Source organism: Sycon ciliatum, chromosome 1 (genome assembly GCF_964019385.1).
Source record: "Sycon ciliatum chromosome 1, ocSycCili1.1, whole genome shotgun sequence".
In the NCBI taxonomy this organism is placed as follows: domain Eukaryota; kingdom Metazoa; phylum Porifera; class Calcarea; order Leucosolenida; family Sycettidae; genus Sycon; species Sycon ciliatum.
In genome coordinates this window covers 70887328-70910549 of record NC_088643.1, presented here as the reverse complement: position 1 = coordinate 70910549, position 23222 = coordinate 70887328, and the positions used below count along the sequence as shown (strand labels likewise).

Below are 23222 nucleotides of genomic sequence, written 5' to 3'. Positions count from 1 at the left end.
GTGTTGACAGTACCTATCCATGAAAACGCAACAAAATAGTCAATGCTGCGTGTCCTTGGAGAAGGCATGTTTTTTCCCATCTCGTACTAACAGTCACAGTTTGTTCTCAGGATAATTATATCAACTAGGCGGCCATGATTGGACACTTATTGTCATGTTCGTGGTGAAATTGCGGCCAGAAGCAATTCTCAGGAATGTCACGGACACATACTCCTTGCTGAGTACATTTACTTCATGTAATCATGTACTATGCATGTGAAGAAGATGTCTGTACAAACACAAGTGTATCACGACAAACGGCTGTCAGGTATTGTAGTCCAGGCGTGTCAGAAACCTTTCAAAACAAATGAATAAAAGTTGTGTTCAGTCACTTTACGCAAATGGCCCTAATGCCCCCCCCCCAAAAACACACAAAAAGCATCTTACAAAGTACCTAGCTAGGCAAAGTAGGCTAGCGACAGTATGCCGAAGGGCTGGTTGCAGCTCCTACATGTACATTGTAGATTATAGTAGTCATTAGCTTGAAGACATAAAAATGGCAGCGCTCTACCACTAATAAGCTACATTGTACATGTACATGACTGTACATTGTATGGTGGGCGTGTGTAGCACTACCTTGTTTTATGGGACAAAGACTAAAGAGGGCAGTGTAAAAATGTGCCACGCCCGTCTTGTGGCTTACTAATGTCCTGAAATTGAGTACTTCTTGGACACTGCCTCCGGCTAAAGGTGCTATTAAATCACGATAATTATGATACTGGTTGTTAGGTCGATCGAGAGCAATAAGGAACCGTCCGTAAAGTCGGCATTGCAAGAGGAAATTTGTAAGGTGTTTACATTATGTGGGTAGTGGCTTTTACTGGCTGTACAAGGGTGTATGGGCTCCTGTTAACTTGGTACATTGTACTACTACGTTGTACCTGATTGTGATAGCTCCACTATCGGAGACAAAACATCATGATTGTAATTGTTGAGTGGGTAGATAAACATTCAAACTGTACTCTGATTGTTCTACTATGGTTCAACAGTCATATTCATCATGTCCATGTGCACGTACATGTGTGTACATTTACATCCTGTTGAGTGTTCTAGGCCGCGCTATCACTGGTAGTATGACATTGGTCCATGGACCACCGACCACGGTCTTTGTTGAATGACATCTCTTTTGGTCTTTGTTGAATGACATTCAAGAAAGCCACAAGTGATCGTAAACAATCACGTGTCCTGTCATTTAGTTTTGCCTGTTTATTCCTGAGCTGACTGCAGTGCAGAGGCATGGTATAGTCAGGTATCATCTCCTTCAGCTGCAGCTCATTAGAATAATATTATTATTGTACCAAGAGGACATACGTGTACATGATTGTACATGTACATGTAGGCTCCCGGGGACGTTACATGTACATGTACGTGTACAGTCATGTATGTACTCTTAGTCTTAGGTAAACACCTCGTAGTACATGTACAATGTGACCAGTGAAGTAAGGAATCAGCCGCATGTCCGCCATACATGCAGGCGTCATGCATGCATAACACTAACAGCGTGGGTGGACACACCAGGTTCGCAGGTATCTCACAACTACATAATTATTTAAGAGGCCGACCAGATCAGAGCACCCCACTCGACTTGGCCCTACGCCCCCAGCTGGCAAGATCCCATGCGTTTGTAGGGTAGCTAGCTGTGTCCATTGCTCTGTTCCAGGTAAGATAATAATAATAATGAATACTACAGTAGTATAAGGCCAGGAGTCCCAGGCTGCAGGACCGAGGATCGGTTTCAGTTGTGACGTGTGTGATGTCCGCGACTCCGCGTGTACCCGGAACGCAAGGCGTGCAACTGAGTAAATAAATAATTATAAAATAGATTTACCGTGTTACTTTACCTGCAACAGCCGCGTGTACTGTGGTGTACTGTGGGTTCAATGAGACTCGAGAGCACTCCATCCCACCCGTGCGCATATGTCAATATGACTGTGAGATACGGTGCGTGTATACAATCATCATACATTCTTGAACAGATAGAATACTCAATAGCCCAATGCGCGACGTGCCATCAGTCTTATCCTTGGCCCTGCAAAGTTTCCGGGAAGACATATGCTACAAAGCTACCTACACCCTACGACTACGTGGTGGTTTTGGCCAACAGTCCATCTGCATGAACCCATGTAATGTATACTACTAGTATCCAACACGCCACCATTTGGGGTACGAACGAGTGGGAAGGATCAAGAGCAAGAAGAGAAAACTGAACACCACTGAGGGTCATCCTTTCATGTCCCATGTTCGTTCTCCTATGGCTGATCAACACAGTCATCACAAAACAAATGCAACACCTGCGGACTCGGGCAGACGCTCTCGCTATAAAGGAGACCTCCAAGATCTCCAACATCAGTTCAAAAAAAGCGTCTTCAGCAACCCAGACTGAGAAAGCAAATTAGTTCGGCGGGAGCAACTCGCTTTACCTCTGTTAGCTTCTATTCAGGCTACCTGTTGCTGTATATTCGCAGAGAAATCCTAGAACCTCTCAAAACAATTATTTTATCAAATCCAGTGCCCTGAAGTTCATACTTATACCAATATAATTATTGTTTTAAGTTCTGTTGCCCTAATCGCCGTGTCAGGCAGTCAACATGGAGTCGTTCGGCACTATGGCGATCGTTGTATTATTTGCAATGATGGTATTAACCAACAGGGTATCTGGACAGGATGGCGGAGGTAAGGTCTTAGGATGTTAATACTTGCACAGCTACTCATACATACATTGCATATACGCTCACTGTTCTGTGGCCTGTAGACTAACATGTATGTTGTGATGTATGTTGTGATGCATTCGATTTCTGGACTCCGCACTTGCTGGTTTACTATTCTGATTGTGATAGTTATCTTGAAGCTGACCACACTCCATGGCGTGAATGAATCTTGTGTGATGCACTCTACGGCGCCTGCGTGAGTGATTCATGTGTGATCTTTTTTTTTGTCTCTCACTACCTTGCTCAGGAATCAACTGTCCAATACCCGCACAGATCCGGAATGGCCGTTATACCACAACGGGTCGGAGTGTAGGAAGCACGGTGACCTACGAATGTTTCGCTGACTACGAGCTGATCCGTGAGAAACAAGCCACGTGTCTGCAGGATGGATCATGGTCTAGCTTAGCACCAGAATGTCAACGTAAGAAACCAATACGTCTAACTCTTGCAGTGATAATTGTTCTAAAAGGCACCAGATTCATGTGATACAACAATAGTGCATTGCATTTTCCTCAGTTTAAAAAAATACTGTTAAATTCTCTCTCCTCTAGGTTGGGTTCAAGCTGTGGACAGTATTTTAAAAATTAAACTAAAAATCCTACAACATGAAACCTGATTCACGAGTCACAAGTTCCTGGTTTACATAGTGCATTATTCTTTTCAAAATCGTTTTTTGTCCATTTTTCATGTGTTTTGCAGGTATCCGCTGCCCAGATCCAACACGCATACCTAACGGAGGTTTCCCAGTGCCTGACCCGACAGTTGGTAATACAGTGACATATCGCTGTTTCCCAGGATACACTCTCAATGGTCAGGCCACACTGGAGTGTCAGCCGGATAAGACATGGTTTCCACAGTTACCATCATGCACAAGTAAGTATAGTGAATTACCGCAACATGTTGAACATGTCCGGTAGACCCTCCTGGAAATGTTCCACTTCGTTGTAGAGGAGAACGCACTATACTGTCCCAACCTGTTCAACCACAACATGACAGGATGAACATCTAGTCCCACATTGTGATTCAAAAATCTAACTGTATTTTATAGAAACTCATATACTTGTGGTATACCTACATGTATTCCTGTTACCCCACAGAAACCACATGTCCACAACCACGTATAGAGAATGGTCAGTACACAGCGACATCATCCAGCCTTACTGTTGGTGCTCGTGTAACATATCAGTGCAGCGTGGGATATGAATTAGTGGGCAATGTAGAAGCTACGTGTCAGACCAAGGGCACCTGGTCTAGTCAACCACCAACATGCAAAGGTGAGTAAGCCAGGTCAACTTATCACGTTGACTGGGAATCACTTAACTACACTTTTAACCATACAATGAATGCTTTCTTAAACTAACTAATTATGTCATTACGTTATGTTATGAAGACTAGTTTTAAAGGTAAGATTCAATTCTAACTAATTCCCTCGTTCATTTTGCATATTTTTTATTATGTCCAGCAACTGGATGCTCACCTCCCACATCCATTGCCAATGGCGGCGTTGTCTATCCGAACACACTTGTTGGAAGTCATGCAAATTATCATTGCAACACTGGATTTGAGCTGATCGGTGGAAGTGAGCGCGTATGTCAAGCTGATGGTGCCTGGTCTCCTGAACTTCCTACATGCAGAGGTGAGAAGAACGGGTGTCCAATTATTTCTGGAGAGAACACGCATACACTTAGGCTCTATTACATTGCATCACAGATCCATATTCACAGTAACGTTACTTCGACAATCTGGCACAGACAGATGCCATGTGATGAAGAAAGAAGGTCTTGTCGTAAGTTGTCTCTTGTCTTTCTGATTCTCATCCGTTTCCGGTCTTTTTTTCCTGTATGCAGTCGCTAGTTGTCCTCAGCCAGCTGATATTGTCAATGGCGGTTTCAGGGTGACGGGAACTACAGTGGGAAGTCGTGTTGACTATCGGTGTACTGATGGCTACAGACTTGTGGGTGATGCCCAGGCTTTCTGTCAAGCTTCTAGAACTTGGTCCTCTGTGACTCCGACTTGTGTGCGTAAGTACCCTTCCTACAACTAGTATCTCTCACTGCACTTTGCTGATAAATACTTGCGACCCATTGTGTTCTCACTGCCACTTGTAACCAAAGGTGTTTTCATCATCATTATTTTGGGTGTAGTCACTGTTCAGTTTGCGGTACTCCCGGAAACTTTGCTCCAATGAACCTCTTCCTTCCACTCTTCTGAAACTTACATAAAATCAACTAGCGTTATGTACTACGTGTGTGTTTTCATTCTGGTTTGTCTCCAGGCATTAGTACTTGTCCTCTCCCACCCACCATCAGTAACGCCCAGTATACGTACGACGGTGTTTCAGTGGGTAGCCGTGCATACTATACGTGCGACGAAGGATTTGAGATCGCCGAGAAGGAAACCTCATTGTGCCTGGTTGATGGAACATGGTCCGAACCACCCACATGTAGAGGTACGGATTTAAGCATACATACTCATCACTAGATCGTGCAAACTCGTGATGGTATTGCAAAGAATGACTACCAGCTGCAGAGTGAGAGATTGGGCACATTGTACTTCCGTTGGCCCCTGTAGGTACCTCAATACAGTGACTGATTTTAAGGACACTCGATGCTCAGCATAATACTTGATCCAAATGAGCTGCTTCCAACAGGCCTCAGTAGACAGAGAGAGAATCCCAGGCCATATGATTATATGCTCCTATTGTGAGGGTATGTGTTAGATTCTGACCACCATTTCCAACAAGGTACGCACCATTCCTTTGTGTTCTTTCTCCTGCAGCTACGCATTGTCCTCGTCCTCGCCGAATTGAGAACGCAATTCTTCGCTCCTCCACGTACACAGTCGGTAGTAAAGTACATTATTCATGCAGACAAGGTCATCGTCTCGAGGGACAATCGGATGCTATCTGCCAAGACGATGGAAAGTGGTCGACTGAGCCGCCAGCATGCATTCGTGAGTCATTACCTCCTGCCTATGCAAGTTTGTAATTTCAGCAAATTATGAGCGTCCATTTCGCATCTCTGTATTATCAACCTGCTCTTCCCTTCACCAGGAATAAGTTCCTATCAAGCAAGAACACCCCGCCCCGCTATATCACGGTGTAGGATGATAATCAAAAGTACAAGAATGCTGGTGTACTTTTAGAAGATTGATTGATTAATCTGTTTCCTTTCTGACATGCAGTTGAGGAGCCTTCACTGCCCTGCGAATCGGATCCCTGTTACCATGGTGTCTGTGTGGACCTGCTGGATGACTACATGTGTGTATGTCCTACTGGCTATACAGGGAAGAACTGTGAAAGACGTGAGTACTAGTAGTACTGGCTTTACCATAGTACAAATGCCACAATATGTAGAGCCAGGCTGAAGCATGCATACACACGTTCAGATACTTCTGAAATGACCTTCACTGAGCAACATGGGGCAGCACATAGTGCACCAGATTTGAGCTACAGATTCTTTCATCCAGTCTTTTATTCTTATAAAGCCTCTGTTTCCTATACCTGTTGTTATTGTTTGCGTCTTCTCCTTCAGTGATCAGCTGTTCAGACCCAGGCAGCGTTGATAATTGTGTGATTGACTACACTTCCACAACACTGGGAAGTAAGGCTGTGCACACTTGTGACAAGGGCTATGAGATGGTGGGTGGTCGCGAGGCGGTCTGCCAGACCACTGGACAATGGTCTCAGCAGCCATCATGTGCAGCCAGAGGTGAGGGTAACCTGACTGAGAAGTGATGTGCATGTACCGAACTTCTTTCAATTCTTATCACTTCATCCTCTGGACGAAGAAATCATTTTTGCCATGGACTTCCCTTATCAAGAACGAATGGAACGAGTCAGTACATGCACATGATGTCCTTTTAGCCACTGCGAAGCACAAACACGTTAGTTGCACATGTACCTTCCTTGACAGACATGCATTCTTGTAATTGTAAATGACTTCAAAGCAGTCTTGCTCTGTAAACCCTTACGAGGTACAGGATAAAAAAAATCCATTTCGACTTTGCGAATTTTGGTTGTGGCATATTTGAGATTCCTGCTCTCTTACTATGATGCAGTCTGCCCTGACACTTGCGCCAATCAACTGTCCTCTAAACTGTGTTCTCCTCGCCCTTGTGTCTTTCTATTTTATGGCAGCAGCATCGATGAACTGTGCCCTGCCCAGAGGTATAGCCAATGGACGTGTGACGTATACAGGCACTGCAGTGGGAAGCAGGGTGAGTTGTCATTGTTCCGCCTCCATCTTGCTCTCGTCTTTTCATGCTGAAAAGGATCTTTTCCTAGAAATGGTGCCCATTCTTACAAGCCGCGCGTTATTGCGTGAAAGTATGTTTCTCAACTGTGTCCATCTAAATAGTGTGCAATGCATGTGTACTACGGATAAAATGCGGACTAAGAAATCCATTACAGGTACAGTGTATCCTCTTTTGGCTTCGGTTAAGGGTTTGTCTCATTGTCTTTCTGCCATTGTCCACCACCTAAATTGTTCTACATGTGTTTGAAGTTCCTATTTCAAAGTGCGGGTACACATGTACGTCAAGTATAATGTATTTTAAGAATGTGTTGCAATGTGTGCAAATCCTTCGGCCTCTTCTTTCCCTGCTCACTCTGTTCATCAGATTATATACCGCTGCAGCCGTGGATTTAGGCTGATTGGCAGCGCAAAAGTCACCTGTTTGTCCAATGGAAGATGGACTGCAGCTGCAGCCACGTGTAGTCGCATCAGCTCCGGTAGCTCCAGTGACGATGACAACTCTCACAGGAGCAGCAACAATATGAACGGCAGCAGCAGCAGCAGAAGTAGCAGCAGTAGCAGCAGTGAAGACTAAATTGAATCTTTCTTAATTAATTATTAATAAAGAGCACACATCAGAGCATGACGAGTTTCAATAGCAAATTACTGCATTTTGTACGGTGATCTTTTTTACTCTTTCCAATAATCATGGTTCTATTGGAAGTATTTAAACCTATATAAATACACTTAGTATGTACATCAAACCAAAGAACTACAACATTAATAGAAACCTTACATGATAATTTGTTTCTCAGAGCAGTGATCAGGTCCTCTGGTATCCTACTAAGATTCTACGGCGTGTTGCTTCGTTACATCTTCATTAAAACTATTTTAACCTTTCATTCGAATGTACAGTACCATACATATGCCGGTGGAATCCAGGAATTTGACACTTGAAAACAAAACTATTGAAACGCAGAAAATAGAATAAATCGATGGTAGTATCAGATCCATACCACACCTTGATATAACCTTGTCTGCCATAGCCACTTGACCTGTACAAGGTGTGGTGAAGGCTTGTGAGTGTTTTAAATCATGCTGATCCAGCTACAGTAGCGGATGTGACCAGTGAAATCAGGACAGATGTTCACTTTGAGGCGCTCAGCTGAAGGCTATTCTACTGGCCATTGAGACGACGAACCTTTCCTCTGGTGCATGACATCAATGAAATCGGTCCGCTGTTCTACACATAGGGTAGGAGTTTCACCTGAAAAACTGAGATTGTGTAAACCATGTCGGACCTCTCCGGCAAGCACTTTCCACCTCCTGCTGGCAGGCTGCTGCACCATCCCAAAGTGTGTTACCGGCACAAACCTAACCCTAAGTTAGGCCTAACTCTAACTCTAACCCAAACACTAACGCTAGCCCTAATCCTAAGCCTAACCCTAAGCCTCAGCCCCAGCCTAAGCCTAACCTTAAACAAAACCATAACCCTAACCCTTACCCTAACCGTAACCCTCACCCTAAACCTAACACTAGCCCTAACCTTCCCCCTAACCCTAACCCTAACCCTAACCCTAATCCTAACCCTAACCCTAACGCTAACCCTAACCCTAACCCTAACCCTAACCCTAACCCTAACCCTAACCCTAACCCTAATCCTAACCCTAACCCTAACCCTAACCCTAACCCTAACCTTAAGACTAAGACTTAGCCCAAGCCTAGGCCTAAACCTAAACCTAAGCCTAACCCGGATAATCCTAACCGTAAACCTAAATCTAACCTTTACCCTTACTCTGGCCCTAACACTTACCCTCATCCTACGCCTAAGTCCAAGCCCAAGCCAAACCCTAACACTAACCCTAACCCTAATCCTTGCACTAATCCCAACCCAAGACGTACATAAACCTTGGCCCAAACCGAAGCTTAAGCCTATGCCGAAGCCTAACCCTAATCCCTAATCCCCACGCCTAAGCCCAATCCTAAGCCTAACCCTAACTTAGCCCTACCCAAACCCTAACGCTAACCCCAACCCTAACCCCAAATCTAACCCTAACCCTAAACCTAACCCTAACATTAACCCTAGCCCTAAGCCTAAGTCTAGGCCTAAGTTAAGCCTAAACCTAACCCTTACACTAACATGGAAAGAGAAAAGAACCTATAAGTTACGAGTTATGACTAACAGTCCACCAAGGTAACGAGACAATAATACAGTCAGATAGTGCGACAACAAGGCACAAAACTAACAAGGATATTGAGACATTCGACGGCCTGATACCCAGCTCCAACACATCTACAAAGCGCAAACCAACAACCTTCCCAATAGGAAAGCTCAGATGCGGAAAGTTCCAATGAGGGGAAGGGATGGGCCACGAAGATGTGCACAAGCTATGTCCCTCGGCAACAAAGAATGTCGAACGTTATGAGAATGATGATGATGACGAGACTAGTGAGACCATTGGACAAACCGGTCTAACTACAACTCCAAAACGCAAGGCAACATACCACCCAACTTGGGAGGCTCAACACATGAAGAGGGGAAGCCAAGCCACATTACTATTGGCTCAACATCCGAGTTTTTAACCTTACACTAACCCTAACCCTAGACCTAGAGGTGAGACCTAAGCATAAGCCTTACGTTAACTCCTACCCTGCCCCTAACCCTAACCATTACCCTAACTCTAACCATAACCATAAGCTTAACCCTAACTCTAACTCTATGCCTCAGCCTAAGCCTAAGCCTGACCCTAACCCTAACCCTAAGCCTAAGGCCGCGGTCACACCAAGCGCGATTCAGCCATTCAGCGGAAAAAAGCGCTTTTTAATGTCATCGTTGCTACAGAAACGGCTGAATTTTCGGCTTCAGCCGTTCTCAGCAGTCAGCCGTTTTCGAAGCGCTGAGTGGAGCGCTGAATGGATTCAGCCACTTTCAGCCATTCTGCACCAGTGGTGGTAAAAACAAACTCGTGCAAATCCAAAGCGCATCTTGCCAATCGATGCATCGCGTTCTGAAATATTCCGTTGTTGGTCCAACTTCTTTCATTGCCTGCTGTCTGCCACGGTTATTGTTTTAACTCGGATACTGAGCCAGTAGTAAATGCAAAAAAGAGAAGAAACACATGAGAACGAGTTATGCAGCAACTACCCACGACTGTAACAAGATCGAAGAGAGAGAGACAAGGCGGCCATGGTTGGACGCGTATTGTCATGTTCGTGGTGAAATTGCGGCCAGAAGCAATTAACAGGAATGTCACGGATGGACACATACTCCTTGCTGAGTACATTTACTTCATGTAATCATGTACTATGCATGTGAAGAAGATGTCTGTACAAACACAAGTGTATCACGACAAACTACTGTCAGGTATTGTAGTATTGGCGTGTCAGAAACCTTTCAAAACAAACAAATAAAAGTTCTGTTCCGCCACATTATCCACATGGCCCCAATGCCCCCAAAACACAAAAAAGCATCTGACAAAGTGCCTAGCCTGGTGTAGGCTATCAACAGTATGTCGAAGGGCTGGTTGTAGGTCACTATAATAGTAACATGTAGTATTCATTAGTTTGAAGACATGATAATGGCAGCGACCTACCACTGAGCCACATTATGCATGTACATGTACATGTACTGCACTTGTCATTATCGTCATTATGTACATGTACACGACATTGTACAGTCATGTATGGTGTGCGTGTATAGCACTACCTTGTTTTATGGGATAAGAGGGCATTGTAAAGATGTGCCACGCCCGTCTTGTGGCTTATTAGTGCCCTCAAATCCAGTACTTCTCGCACGCTGCCTCCGGCTAAAGGTTCTTTAAATCACGATAATTATGATACTGGTTTTTAGGCCGATTGAGAGCAATCAGGAACCGTCCGTAAAGTCGACATTGCAAGAGGAACTGTGTAAAGTGTTTACGTACATGTAATGTGGGTACTGGCTGTTACTGTGTACAGTAACAAGGTTGTATGGGCTCCTGTTGACTGTGACTTGGTAGATGTACTACGTTGTACCGGATAGTGATAGCTCCACTATCGGAGAGAAAACATCATGATTGTATTTATTGTCTAATATTGAGTGGGTAGATACACATGATTAACATTCAAACTGTACCCTGATTGTTCTACTGTCGTTCTACAGTCATGTGCATGTACATTTACATGATTGTACAACCTGTTCAACGTTTGAATGACATTCAACAAAGCTTTAAAGCCACAATGCAAGTGATCTTAAACAATCACGTGTCCTGTCATTAGTGATAATAGTGTTGCCTGCGCTGACTGCAGTGCAGAGGCCTGGTACCTGTATACATGTAGTCAGGTAATATCTTCTTGAGCCCCGGCTCATTAGAATAATTACTACACCAAGACTCAAGAGTACATACATGTACATGTACATGTAGGCTCACGGGGAGGTTACATGTACATGTACATGTACATGCTATTGACGTTGGTATACTGCGTTTGGTGTAGTGATCCTGGAGATGCACTCAACTTCCTTCTCAAGTCAAGACAAGAAGTAAACAACTCGTACAGTGTGAACACTGTTATATAAACAGTAAAGTACGTGTCCTCCACGCATGCAGGCGTCATGCATGCATAGCCGTGTGGGTGGACATACCAGGTTCGTCCGTATCTCACATGACATTCTACATCTAAGAGGCCGATCAGATCAGAGCAAGCCACTCGACTTGGCCCTACACCCCCGCGACCCTAGGCCTAGCTGGCAAGATCTAATGCGGTTGTAGGGTAGCTAAGCTAGCTGTGTCCATTGCTCTGTCCCAGGTAAGATCAGGCCAGGGCCAGGACCGCGGATCGGTTACAGTTGTGACGTGTGTGATGTCCCCGCGTGTACCCGGAATCCAACGCGTGCAACTGAGTAAATAAATAATAAAATAGATTTACCGTGTTACTTTACCTGCAACAGCCGCGTGTACTGTGGTGTACTATGGGTTCAATGAGACTCGAGTCGAGAGCACTCCATCCCACCCGTGCGCATAATTATGTCAATAAGACTGTGAGATACGGTGCGTGTATACAATCATCATACATTCTTGAAAAGATAGAATACTCAATAGCCCAATGCGCGACGTATCATCAGTCTTATCCTTGGCCCTGCAGAGTTTCCGGGAAGACATATGCTACAAAGCTACCTACACCCTACGTGGTGGTTTGAGCCAACAGAACATCTGCATGAACCCATGTAATGCATACTACTAGTATCCAACACGCCACCATTTGGGGTACGAACGAGTGGGAAGGATCAAGAGCAAGAAGAGAAAACTGAACACCACTGAGGGTCATCCTTTCATGTCCCATGTTCGTTCTCCTATGGCTGATCAACACAGTCATCACAAAACAAATGCAACACCTGCGGACTCGGGCAGACGCTCTCGCTATAAAAGAGACCTCCAAGATCTCCAACATCAGTTCAAAAAAAGAGTCTCCAGCAACCCAGACTGAGAAAGCAAATTAGTTCGGCAGGAGCAACTCGCTTTACCTCTGTTAGCTTCTTTTCAGGCTACCTGTTGCTGTACATTCGCAGAGAAATCCTAAAACCTCTCAATACAATTATTTTATCAAATTCAGCCATTGGAGATCATACTTATACCAATACAGTATAATTGTTTTAAGTTCTGTTGCCCTAATCGCCGTGTCAGGCAGTCAACATGGAGTCGTTCGGCACTATGGCGATCGTTGTATTATTTGCAATGATGGCATTAACCAACAGGGTATCTGGACAGGATGGCGGAGGTAAGGTCTTAGGATGTAAATACTTGCACAGCTACTCATACATACATTGCATATACGCTCACTGTTCTGTGGCCTGTAGACGTACATGTATGTTGTGATGCATTCGACTTCTGGACTCCGCACTTGCTCGTTTACTATTCTGATTGTGATAGTTATCTTGAAGCTGACCACACTCCATGGCGTGAATAAATCTTGTGTGATGCACTCTACGGCGCCTGCGTGAGTGATTCATGTGTGCTATTTTTTTTGTCTCTCACTACCTTGCTCAGGAATCAACTGCCCAATACCCGCACAGATCCGGAATGGCCGTTATACCACAACGGGTCGGAGTGTAGGAAGCACGGTGACCTACGAATGTTTCGCTAACTACGAGCTGATCCGTGAGAAACAAGCCACGTGTCTGCAGGATGGATCATGGTCTAGCTTAGCACCAGAATGTCAACGTAAGAAACCAAAATACTCTAATTTCAGAAATTTTCGGTGCTCAATATTTTCGGTATGAGGGCAACAGGCTAGGTTAGGTGAACAGAAATTTTCGGTACACAGAAGCAGTTCCCTATTGGATTATGTGTTTAAGTGTTTGTTCGGTGTATTGAAATTTTAGGTATGAAACAGACGCACCGAAAGTACCGAAAATAAAAGTACACCGAAAATTTGTGAAATTACAGTACGTCTAACACTTGCAGTGATAATTCTTCTAAAAGGCACCAGATTCATGTGATACATCAATAGTGCATTGCATTTTCCGCAGTTTAAAAAATCGTGTTAAATTCTCTCTCCTCTAGGTTGGGTTCAAGCTGTGGAAAGTATTAAACTACAAATCCCAAAACATGAAACCTGATTCACGAGTCACAAGTTCCTGGTTTACATAGTGCATTATTCTTTTCAAAATCGTTTTCTTTGTCCATTTTTTAATGTGTTTTGCAGGTATCCGCTGCCCAGATCCAACACGCATACCTAACGGAGGTTTCCCAGTGCCTGACCCGACAGTTGGGAATACAGTGACATATCGCTGTTTCCCAGGATACACGCTCAATGGTCAGGCCACACTGGAGTGTCAGCCGGATAAGACATGGTTTCCACAGTTACCATCATGCACAAGTAAGTATAGTGAATTACCGCAAAATGTTGAACATGTCGTGTTGACCCTCCTGGAAATGTTCCACTTCGTTGTAAAGGAGAACGCACTACATGTATATTATCCCAACCTGTTCAACCACAATATGACAGGATGAATATCTAGTCCCACATTGTGATTCAAAAATCTAACTGTATTTCATATTTTGTGGTATACCTACATGTACATTGTACTCCTTTTTCCCCACAGAAACCACATGTCCACAACCACGTATTGAGAATGGTCAGTACACAGCAACATCCTCCAGCCTTACTGTTGGTGCTCGTGTAACGTATCAGTGCAGCGTGGGATATGAATTAGTGGGCAATGTAGAAGCTACGTGTCAGACCAAGGGCACCTGGTCTAGTCAACCACCAACATGCAGAGGTGAGTAAGCCAGGTCAACTAAATAACGTTGACTGGGAATCACTCAACTACACTTTTAACCATACAATGAATGCTTTCTTAAATTAACTACAGAACATAATAATTATGTCATAACGTTAAGTTATGCAGACGAGTTTTAAAGGGAAGATTCAATTCTAACTAATTCCCTCGTTCATTTTGCATATTTTTGTCGTGTCCAGCAACTGGATGCTCACCTCCCACATCCATTGCCAATGGCGGCGTTGTCTATCCGAACACACTTGTTGGAAGTCGTGCCAATTATCATTGCAACACTGGATTTGAGCTGATCGGTGGAAGTGAGCGCGTATGTCAAGCTGATGGTGCCTGGTCTCCTGAACGTCCTACATGCAGAGGTAAGAAGAACGGATGTCCAATTATTTCTGGAGAGAAAACGTATACACTAGTCTTATGCTCTATTGTATTGCATCACAGATCCATAATTATTCACAGTAACGTAACTTCGACAATCTGACACAGACAGAAGCCACGTGATGGAGAAGGAACGTCTTGTCGTAAGTTGTCTCTTGTCTTTCTGATTCTCATCCGTTTCCTGTATTTTGTCTTGTGTGCAGTCGCTAGTTGTCCTCAGCCAGCTGATGTTGTCAATGGTGGTTTCAGGGTGACGGGAACTACAGTGGGAAGTCGTGTTGACTATCAGTGTACTGATGGCTACAGACTTGTGGGTGATGCCCAGGCTTTCTGTCAAGCTTCTAGAACTTGGTCCTCTGTGACTCCGACTTGTGTGCGTAAGTACCCTTCCTACTACTAGTATGTCTCACTGCACTTTGCTGATAAATACTTGCGACCCATTGTGTTCTCACTGCCACTTGTAACCAAAGGTGTTTTCTTCATCATTATTTTGTGTGTAGTCACTCTTCAGTTTGCGGCACTCCCGGAAACTTTGCTCCAATGAACCTCTTCCTTCCACTCTTCTGAAACATACAGAAAATCAACTAGCGTTGTGTACTACGTGTTTGTTCCATTCTGGTTTGTCTCCAGGCAGTAGCACTTGTCCTCTCCCACCCACCATCAGTAACGCCCAGTATACGTACGACGGTGTTTCAGTGGGTAGCCGTGCATACTATACGTGCGATGAAGGATTTGAGATCGCCGAGAAGGAAACCTCATTGTGCCTGGTTGATGGAACATGGTCCGAGCCACCCACATGTAGAGGTAAGGATTTCAGCATACATACTTATCACTAGATCGTACAACCTCGTGATGGCATTGCAAAGAATGACTACCAGCTGCAGAGTGAGAGATTGAGCACATTGTACTTCCGTTGGCCCCTGTAGGTGCCTTAATACACTCAATACACTCGATCCTCAGCATATACTTGATCCAAATGAGCTGCTTCCAACGGTGCCTCAGTAGACAGAGAGAGAATCACCGGCCCTTATGATTGTATGCTCCTATTGAGTGGGTATGTGTTAGATTGTGCACACCATCTCTAATAAGGTACGCACCATTCCTTTTGTGTTCGTTATCCTGCAGCTACGCATTGTCCTCGTCCTCGCCGAATTGAGAACGGCATTCTTCGCTCCTCCACGTACACAGTCGGTAGTAAAGTACATTATACATGCAGACAAGGTCATCGTCTCGAGGGACAATCGGATGCTATCTGCCAAGACGATGGAAAGTGGTCGACTGAGCCGCCAGTATGCATTCGTGAGTCATTACCTCCTGCTCATTCGATTTTGTAATTACAGCAAATCATGAGCGTCCATTTCGCATCCCCGTACTATCAACCTGCCCCTCCTTTCACCGTGAATAAGTTCCTATCAAGCAAGACTGTGACGCCCCGCTCCACTATATCATGGTGTAGGATGATAATCAAATGTACAAGAATGCGGGTTTTCTTTTAGAAGACTGATTGCCAGTAATCTGTTTCCTTTTATTCTGACATGCAGTTGAGGAGCTTGCACTTCCCTGCCAATCGGATCCCTGTTACCATGGTGTCTGTGTGGACCTGCTGGATGACTACATGTGTGTATGTCCTACTGGCTATACAGGGAAGAACTGTGAAAGACGTGAGTACTAGTACTGGAGACGTTTGCGCTCCCAATGCCGGAATACTCCTCTCTAGCTTGCTCCTTACGTATAGCTTAGTTAATTACAGGTCGCATGATTCCCTTAGAAGTGCTTACAGATGCAGCTGCCATATCATGACATCCTAAAGATTCAACTTGTGCCTTGGCTTCACCATGGCACAAATGCCACAATATGTAGAGCCAGGCTGAAGCATGGATACACATGTTCAGATACTTACTGAAATGACCTTCACTGAGCAACATGGGGCAGCACATAGCGCACCAGGTTTGAGCTACAGATTCTTTCATCCAGTCTTTTATTCTTATAAGGCCTCTGTTTCCTATACCTGTTGTTATTGTTCGCGTCTTCCCCTTCAGTGATCAGCTGTTCAGACCCAGGCAGCGTTGATAATTGTGTGATTGACTACACTTCCACCACACTGGGAAGTAAGGCTGTGCACACTTGTGACAAGGGATATGAGATGGTGGGTGGTCGCGAGGCGATCTGCCAGACCACTGGACATTGGTCTCAGCAGCCATCATGTGCAGCCAGAGGTGAGGGTAACCTGACTGAGAAGTGATATGCATGTACCGAACTTCTTTCAATTCTTATCACTTCATCCTCTGGACGAAGAAATCATTTTTGCCAAGGACTTCCCTAATCAAGAACGAATGGAACGAGTCGGTACATGCACATGATGTCCTTTTAGCCATTGCGAAGCACAAACACGTTAGCGGCACATGTCCCTTCCTTGAGAGACATGTATTTTTTGTAAGTTTAAATGACTTCAAAGCAGTCTTGCTCTGCAAACCCTTACGAGGTACAGGATAACAAATATCCATTTCAACTTTGCGAATTTTGGTTGTGGCATATTTAAGATTCCTGCTCTCTTACTATGTTGCGGTCTGCCCTGACACTCGCGCCAATCAACTGTTTTCTAAACTGTGTTCTCCTCGCCCTTGTGTCTTTTCTGTTTTATGGCAGCAGCATCGATGAACTGTGCCCTGCCCAGAGGTATAGCCAATGGACGTGTGACGTACATGTATACAGGCACTGCAGTGGGAAGCAGGGTGAGTTGCCATTGTTCCGCCTCCATCTTGCTCTTGCCCTTTCATGCTGACATGGATCCTTTCCTAGAAATGGTGCCCACTCTTACAACCCGCGCGTTGTGTATTGCGTGCGAGTATGTTTCTCAACTGTGTCCATCTAAATAGTGTGCAATACATGTGTACTACGGATAAAATGTGGACTAAGAAATCCATTACAGGTTTCCTCTTTAGGCTTCAGTTAAGGGTTTGTCTCATTGTCTTTCTGCCATTGTCCACCACCTAAATTGTTCTACATGTGCTTGAAGTTCCTATTTCAAAGTGCGTGTACACATGTACGTCAAGTATAATGTATTTTAAGAATGTGTTGCAATGTGTGAAAATCCGTCTGCCTCTTCTTTCTCTGCTTCTCTCTGTTCATCAGATTATATACCGCTGCAGCCGTGGATTTAGGTTGATTGGCAGCGCGAGAGTCACCTGTTTGTCCAATGGAAGATGGACTGCAGCTGCAGCCACGTGTCGTCGCATCAGCTCCCGTAGCTCCAGTGACGATGACAACTCTTTCAAGAGCAGCAACAATAGGAACGGTAGCAGCAGCAGCAGCAGTAGCAGCAGTGAAGACTAAATTGAATCTTTCTTAATTAATTATTCATAAAGAGCACACATCAGAGCATGACGAGTTTCAATAGCAAATTACTGCATTTTGTAGGGTGATTTTTTACTCTTTCCCATAATCATGGTTCTATTTGAAGTATTTAAACCTATAGAAAAACACTTCCGGTGTTCATCCAACCAAAATCTGAAACATTTATAGAAAACTTACATGATAATTTGTTTTTCAGAGCAGTTATCATGTCCTCTTGGTATCCTACTAAGATTCTATGGCGTGTTGCTTCGCTACATCTTCATCAGCTATTTTAACCTTTCATTCGAATGTACCATACATATGCCGGTGGAATCCAGGAATTTGACACTTGAAAGCAAAACTATTGAAACGCAGCAAAGAGAAATAAATCGATGCCTAGTATCAGATTAATATGACGCCATGATGTTATCTTGTCTGCCATAGCCACTTGACCTGTACAAGGAGTGGTGAAGGCTCGTGATTTTTCTTAAACATGCCGACCCAGCTACAGTAGCTGGTGTGACCAGTGACACCAGGAAAGATGATCACTTTGAGGCGCCGAAGGCTATTCCACTGGCCAATGAGGCGATGTACCTTTTCTCTGGAGTATATCATTGAAATCGGTCCGCTGTACTACACATAGGTTAGGGGTTTCGACTGGAAAAAGGTACTGAGATTTTGTAAACCATTTTGGAACTCTTCAGCCAGCACTTTCCTTAGGGGAATTCCGCCTCCTGCTGCGCCATCCCAAAGAATATTACCAGCACAATCCTAACCCTAACCCTAACCCTAAGCCTAACCCTAACCCTAACTCTAACCCTAACCATAACCCTAACCCTAAGTCTGAGCCTAGGACTAAACCTAAGCCTAAGGCTAAGCCGAAGCCGAAGACGAAGCCGAAGCCGAAGCCGAAGTCTAAGCCGAAGCCGAAACCGAAGCCGAAACCTAAAGCTAAGCCAAAGCCTAACCCTATACCTAACCCTAACCCTAACCCTAACCCTAACCCTAACCCTAACCCTAACCCTAACCCTAACACTAACCCTAGCCCTAGCCCTAGCCCTAACCCTAACCCTGACCCTAACCCGAACACTTACCCTAACCCTAACTCTGACCCTAACCCTAACCCTAAACCTGACCCTGACCCCAACCCTGACCCTAACCCTAACCCTAACCCTAACCCTAACCCTAACCCTAACCCTAATACAAACACTGACCATAACCTTACCTCCTGGTCCTAACCCTAACCCTGACCCTATACCTAACCCTAACCCTACCCCTACCCCTACCCCTTACTCTAAACCTAACCCTAACCATACCCTTAGCCCTAACGCTAACCCTAAGCCTAAGCCTAGGCGTAAGCCTAAGCCAAAGCCTAAGCATAACCCTAACCATGACCCTAACCCTAACCCTAACCCTGACCCTACCTCTACCCTACCCCTAACCCTAATCTTAACCCAAACTCTAACTCTAACCCTAACCATTAGCCTGACCCGAACTCTAACTATAAGCCTAAGCATAAGCCTAAGCCTAACCATAACTATAACCATGACCCTAACCCTAACCCCAACTCTAACTCTAACTCTAACCCTACCCCTAACCCTAACCCTAACCCTAACTCTAACTCTGACCCTAACCATTTATTACCCTGACCCGAACTCTAACCCTAAGCCTAAACCTAAGTCTAAGCCTAAGCCTAACCCTGACACTAAGATTAACCCAAACCCTAACCCTAACCCTGATCCCAATCCTAACCCTAACCCTAACCCTGAGCCGAAGCCTAAGCCTACCTCAAACCTTGACCCTGACGCTAACCTTACTCTAATTCTAACTGTAAGCCTAAGCCTAGACCTAAGCCTAAGCCTACGCCTAATCCTAACCCTAACCCTAGTACTAATACAAGCACGGACCCTGACCCTACCCCTGATTATGCATATGCAGAACAATTGGCAGAATTCGGTACTTTTTCTGGTAAGTTTCATGCATGTTCGTGATGTGGATAAAGAAATGGAGCAGAATTCGAGGAATTGCCCGCCATAAGGTTTGTATGGTTCTGCCAATTTCACTCCTTTTTGAGCAGAATCTGCCACCTTTTCGAGCCGAATCCGCACACCCTACCCCTGATCCTAACCCTAACCTTAACCCTAACCCTAACCCTAACCCTAGCCCTAGCCCTAACCCTAACCCTAACCCTAACCCTAAACCTAACCCTAACCCTAACCCTAACCCTAACCCTAACCCTAACCCTGACCCTGACCTTAACCCTAACCCTAACCCTAACCCTAACCCTAACCCTAACCCTAACCCTTTCCCAAACCCTAACCATAATTAGTAGCAGTGGTGAGGCTTCCTGCGGCTTCATTCATAGGAAGAAAAAGGTTTCAGAGCAGACTCGCTGTCTTCCCATTCAATCTGCATAACTCGAACTCATTCTCAATCAATTTTTTACAACGTTTCCGCAACATTACCCTCATAGGGTATGTTGCATACCTGATAAGGGAAATTTTGCCGAAACGTTATAAAATACTGAATGAGAAATGAGTTTTGCAGAGTGAACGGGAAAAGAGCGAGTCTGCTCTGAAAACCTTTTGTCCTAACCCTGATACAAGCACTGACCCTAACCCTACCCCTGGTCCTAACCCTAACCCTGACCCTATACCTGACCCTACCCCTGATCCTAACCCTGACCCTGACCTTACCCCTAACCCTAACCCTAACGCAAACCCTAACCCTGACCCTGACCCTGACCCTAACCCCTAACCCTAAACCTAACCCTAATCCTTTCTCTAACACTAACCCTGACCCTAACCCTAACCCTAATTAGTAGCAGTGGTGAGGCTTCCTGCGGCTTCATTCATAGGAAAAAAAGGTTTCAGAGCAGACTCGCTCTCTTCCCATTCACTCTGCATAACTCGAACTCATTTCTCAATCCATTTTTTAAAACGTTTCCGCAACATTACCCTCATAAGGTATGTTGCATACCTGATGAGGGCAATTTTGCCGAAACGTTGTAAAAACTGAATGAGAAATGAGTTCGAGTTTTGCAGAGTGAATGGGAAGAGAGCGAGTCTGCTCTGAAAACCTTTTTTCCTAACCCTGATACAAGCACTGACCATAACCCTACCCCTGGTTCTAGGCGTAACCCTGACCCTATACCTGTTGTGACTAGAGTCTAGACTCTCTTAGTCCCACAACATAACTAACTTCATAAGGACTGGGATTAATTCTCATTCAGTACTACATGACTTACTCTGATCTCTGATCATCAAGAAGCTAGGTAAAACCATAAAGCCATCAAAACAAACAAAAGGGCTAATGCTACGTGGACGATATCGTCACACAAACATACACGTGATATTATGTACAACTTCGTGATGTAATCACGACATTCCAACACACAGGTGGAGAGATCAATCACAAAAGACCTGGTGACCAAAGGGAGAAAGATTATAATAGCGCATAAGAACCGCGTATTTAGGTGATTATTATTATTTGGGTATTGTTAATGTTAACTAGGGCAGTCCCCACAGACGCATGTCTCCTGACAGGCTACGCTAATGATGTGACATATCTTGTGAACCAAATTGCGAAGGTACTGAAGAGCAAGGACACATAAGTCATGGAGCCCATACTACACCCTAGTGCCAAAGTAGTGAGTGGGAGAGCAAGTTGGCAGAGGAAAAGAAAACTCGAATAAAAAGGGGGGTGAACATAATTATACAGCTTGAGTGGATGATAGCTGATTGAGACAGACACCAGCATGGTGAACTAAACCAAGTCTGCCTCGTGCAAATCCAGGACACGTCCTAAGCCTTCGATAGCAGCTCGTCTTACCGGTCGAGAAGCTGTTGCAGGGACGTGTGCGTCGTTGGTTACAGCGGGAGGCTGTGGTTCATTCGACGAGTGGTCAGCAGGTCGAGCAGACTCACACTCCAACGGATATAGGTGCTGTAGTGAGCGCCGTAGGAGCTTGTTATTGGGCGTCCTCACAGTGGCGGAACGCGTTTCTCCATCACGACTAGCGTGAAGTTCGCTGATGATACCCAGTTTCCACATACCTCTGGGCGCGTCGTCCTTGATGAGGCACACATGTCCAATCCTTGGCTTCACGGTAGAATGAGCAACCTGTTTCAACTGCGATTGTTGCCGTTCTCGTAGACTGGTTAGGTATTCAGATCTCCAACAGTTCCAAAACTCATTCAATCGCTTCTGACCTTTCTTCCACGTAGAAAGTAGCAGTTCCGCTGACGACATTGTTGGGGCGAAATCAGGGTCCTCTTCTACATGCCCTTGGGGTAGACTGATTTCGGCTGATAATGATAAGAAGTGGGCAGGTGTCAAGACCGTATAGATCTCATCGCTTACGTACACCAGCGGTCGTGAATTTACTACTGCTTCAACTTCGACGAGAATGGTTGACAGCTCCGTTGTTCCGAGAACTAGTCTGCCAATAGACTTACGGAGGGCTTTCTTCACGATTCCAATCAACCGTTCATAGAACCCGCCCATCCATGGGGAGAGTTGCACAATGCAAATCCATTCGATTCCATGGGAAGCAGCATAATTAAGAGTGTGATCATCCTTCACAATGGCTTCCCAAGCAAGCTGTAGAGTCGATTTCGAAAGCAGGAATTGCTAAGCGTTGTCAGAGAAGATCTTGCGCGGTACTCCTCTTCTTGCCACAAATCTGCGCAATGCCATCAGGAACTGTTCTGTGGTCATGTCAGCAACAAGCTCGAGGTGGATGGCACGTGTGACCATGCACGTAAATAGGCACACCCATACCTTGTGGATGAGTCCATGTTCTCTGACTGTCATTAGAGAGGTTTCGCCTCACGTTGTTCTGCACTACACCGTGAAATTTCACGTCGGTACGCGGTGTGGCAAATTTTGGCGTCGAAACTCCCGTTCATGACGTGAGCTGAGGTCAACTCACGTTCGACGTGAACGCGAGTTTTTGCAAATTTAGCCTTGCTATCAGGTTGGGATTATTGACTCGATTTGTCGATTTTGCCTAAACTAGCTATAAATAATATTTGTGCGACTTCGGCCTCACCAAAAATCACTTTTTCACTTTTTGAAGTTTTCGCTCCCAGTTTTCGCTCCTGTCGTCAGCGAAACGACGTGCTTCACATGTGCACAAGCAACGACGTGAAACGAAAGCTCTTTCTGAGCTCGCGTCGACGCAAAAAATTGACGTTCACGTAAGAGCACAAATCACGCGGGTCGAAACCTCTCTATTGGGCCAAAGTAGTCGACGCC

General features: G+C 45.0%; 2 protein-coding genes across 2 annotated transcripts; one reads left to right on the top strand and one right to left on the bottom strand.

Annotated features, from left to right (window-relative positions):
- The first annotated feature begins 2445 nt into the window (after nucleotides 1-2445).
- Nucleotides 2446-18370, top strand: LOC135806685 (sushi, von Willebrand factor type A, EGF and pentraxin domain-containing protein 1-like). Its single transcript, XM_065320920.1, has 24 exons — nucleotides 2446-2712; nucleotides 2995-3168; nucleotides 3447-3620; nucleotides 3845-4021; nucleotides 4210-4383; nucleotides 4595-4768; nucleotides 5023-5196; nucleotides 5526-5699; nucleotides 5931-6050; nucleotides 6281-6457; nucleotides 6886-6965; nucleotides 7368-7566; nucleotides 12629-12736; nucleotides 13006-13179; nucleotides 13664-13837; nucleotides 14064-14240; nucleotides 14441-14614; nucleotides 14834-15007; nucleotides 15261-15434; nucleotides 15756-15929; nucleotides 16172-16291; nucleotides 16670-16846; nucleotides 17277-17362; nucleotides 17763-18370. Exons 1-24 carry the CDS (start codon nucleotides 2628-2630, stop codon nucleotides 17961-17963), a joined length of 3795 nt encoding a protein of 1264 aa, XP_065176992.1. The 5' UTR covers nucleotides 2446-2627; the 3' UTR covers nucleotides 17964-18370.
- A 3358-nt stretch (nucleotides 18371-21728) lies between these two features.
- LOC135806678 (uncharacterized) lies at nucleotides 21729-22214 on the bottom strand. The gene has a single exon (XM_065320911.1). It carries the CDS (start codon nucleotides 22212-22214, stop codon nucleotides 21729-21731), a length of 486 nt encoding a protein of 161 aa, XP_065176983.1.
- Between the last annotated feature and the right edge of the window lie 1008 nt (nucleotides 22215-23222).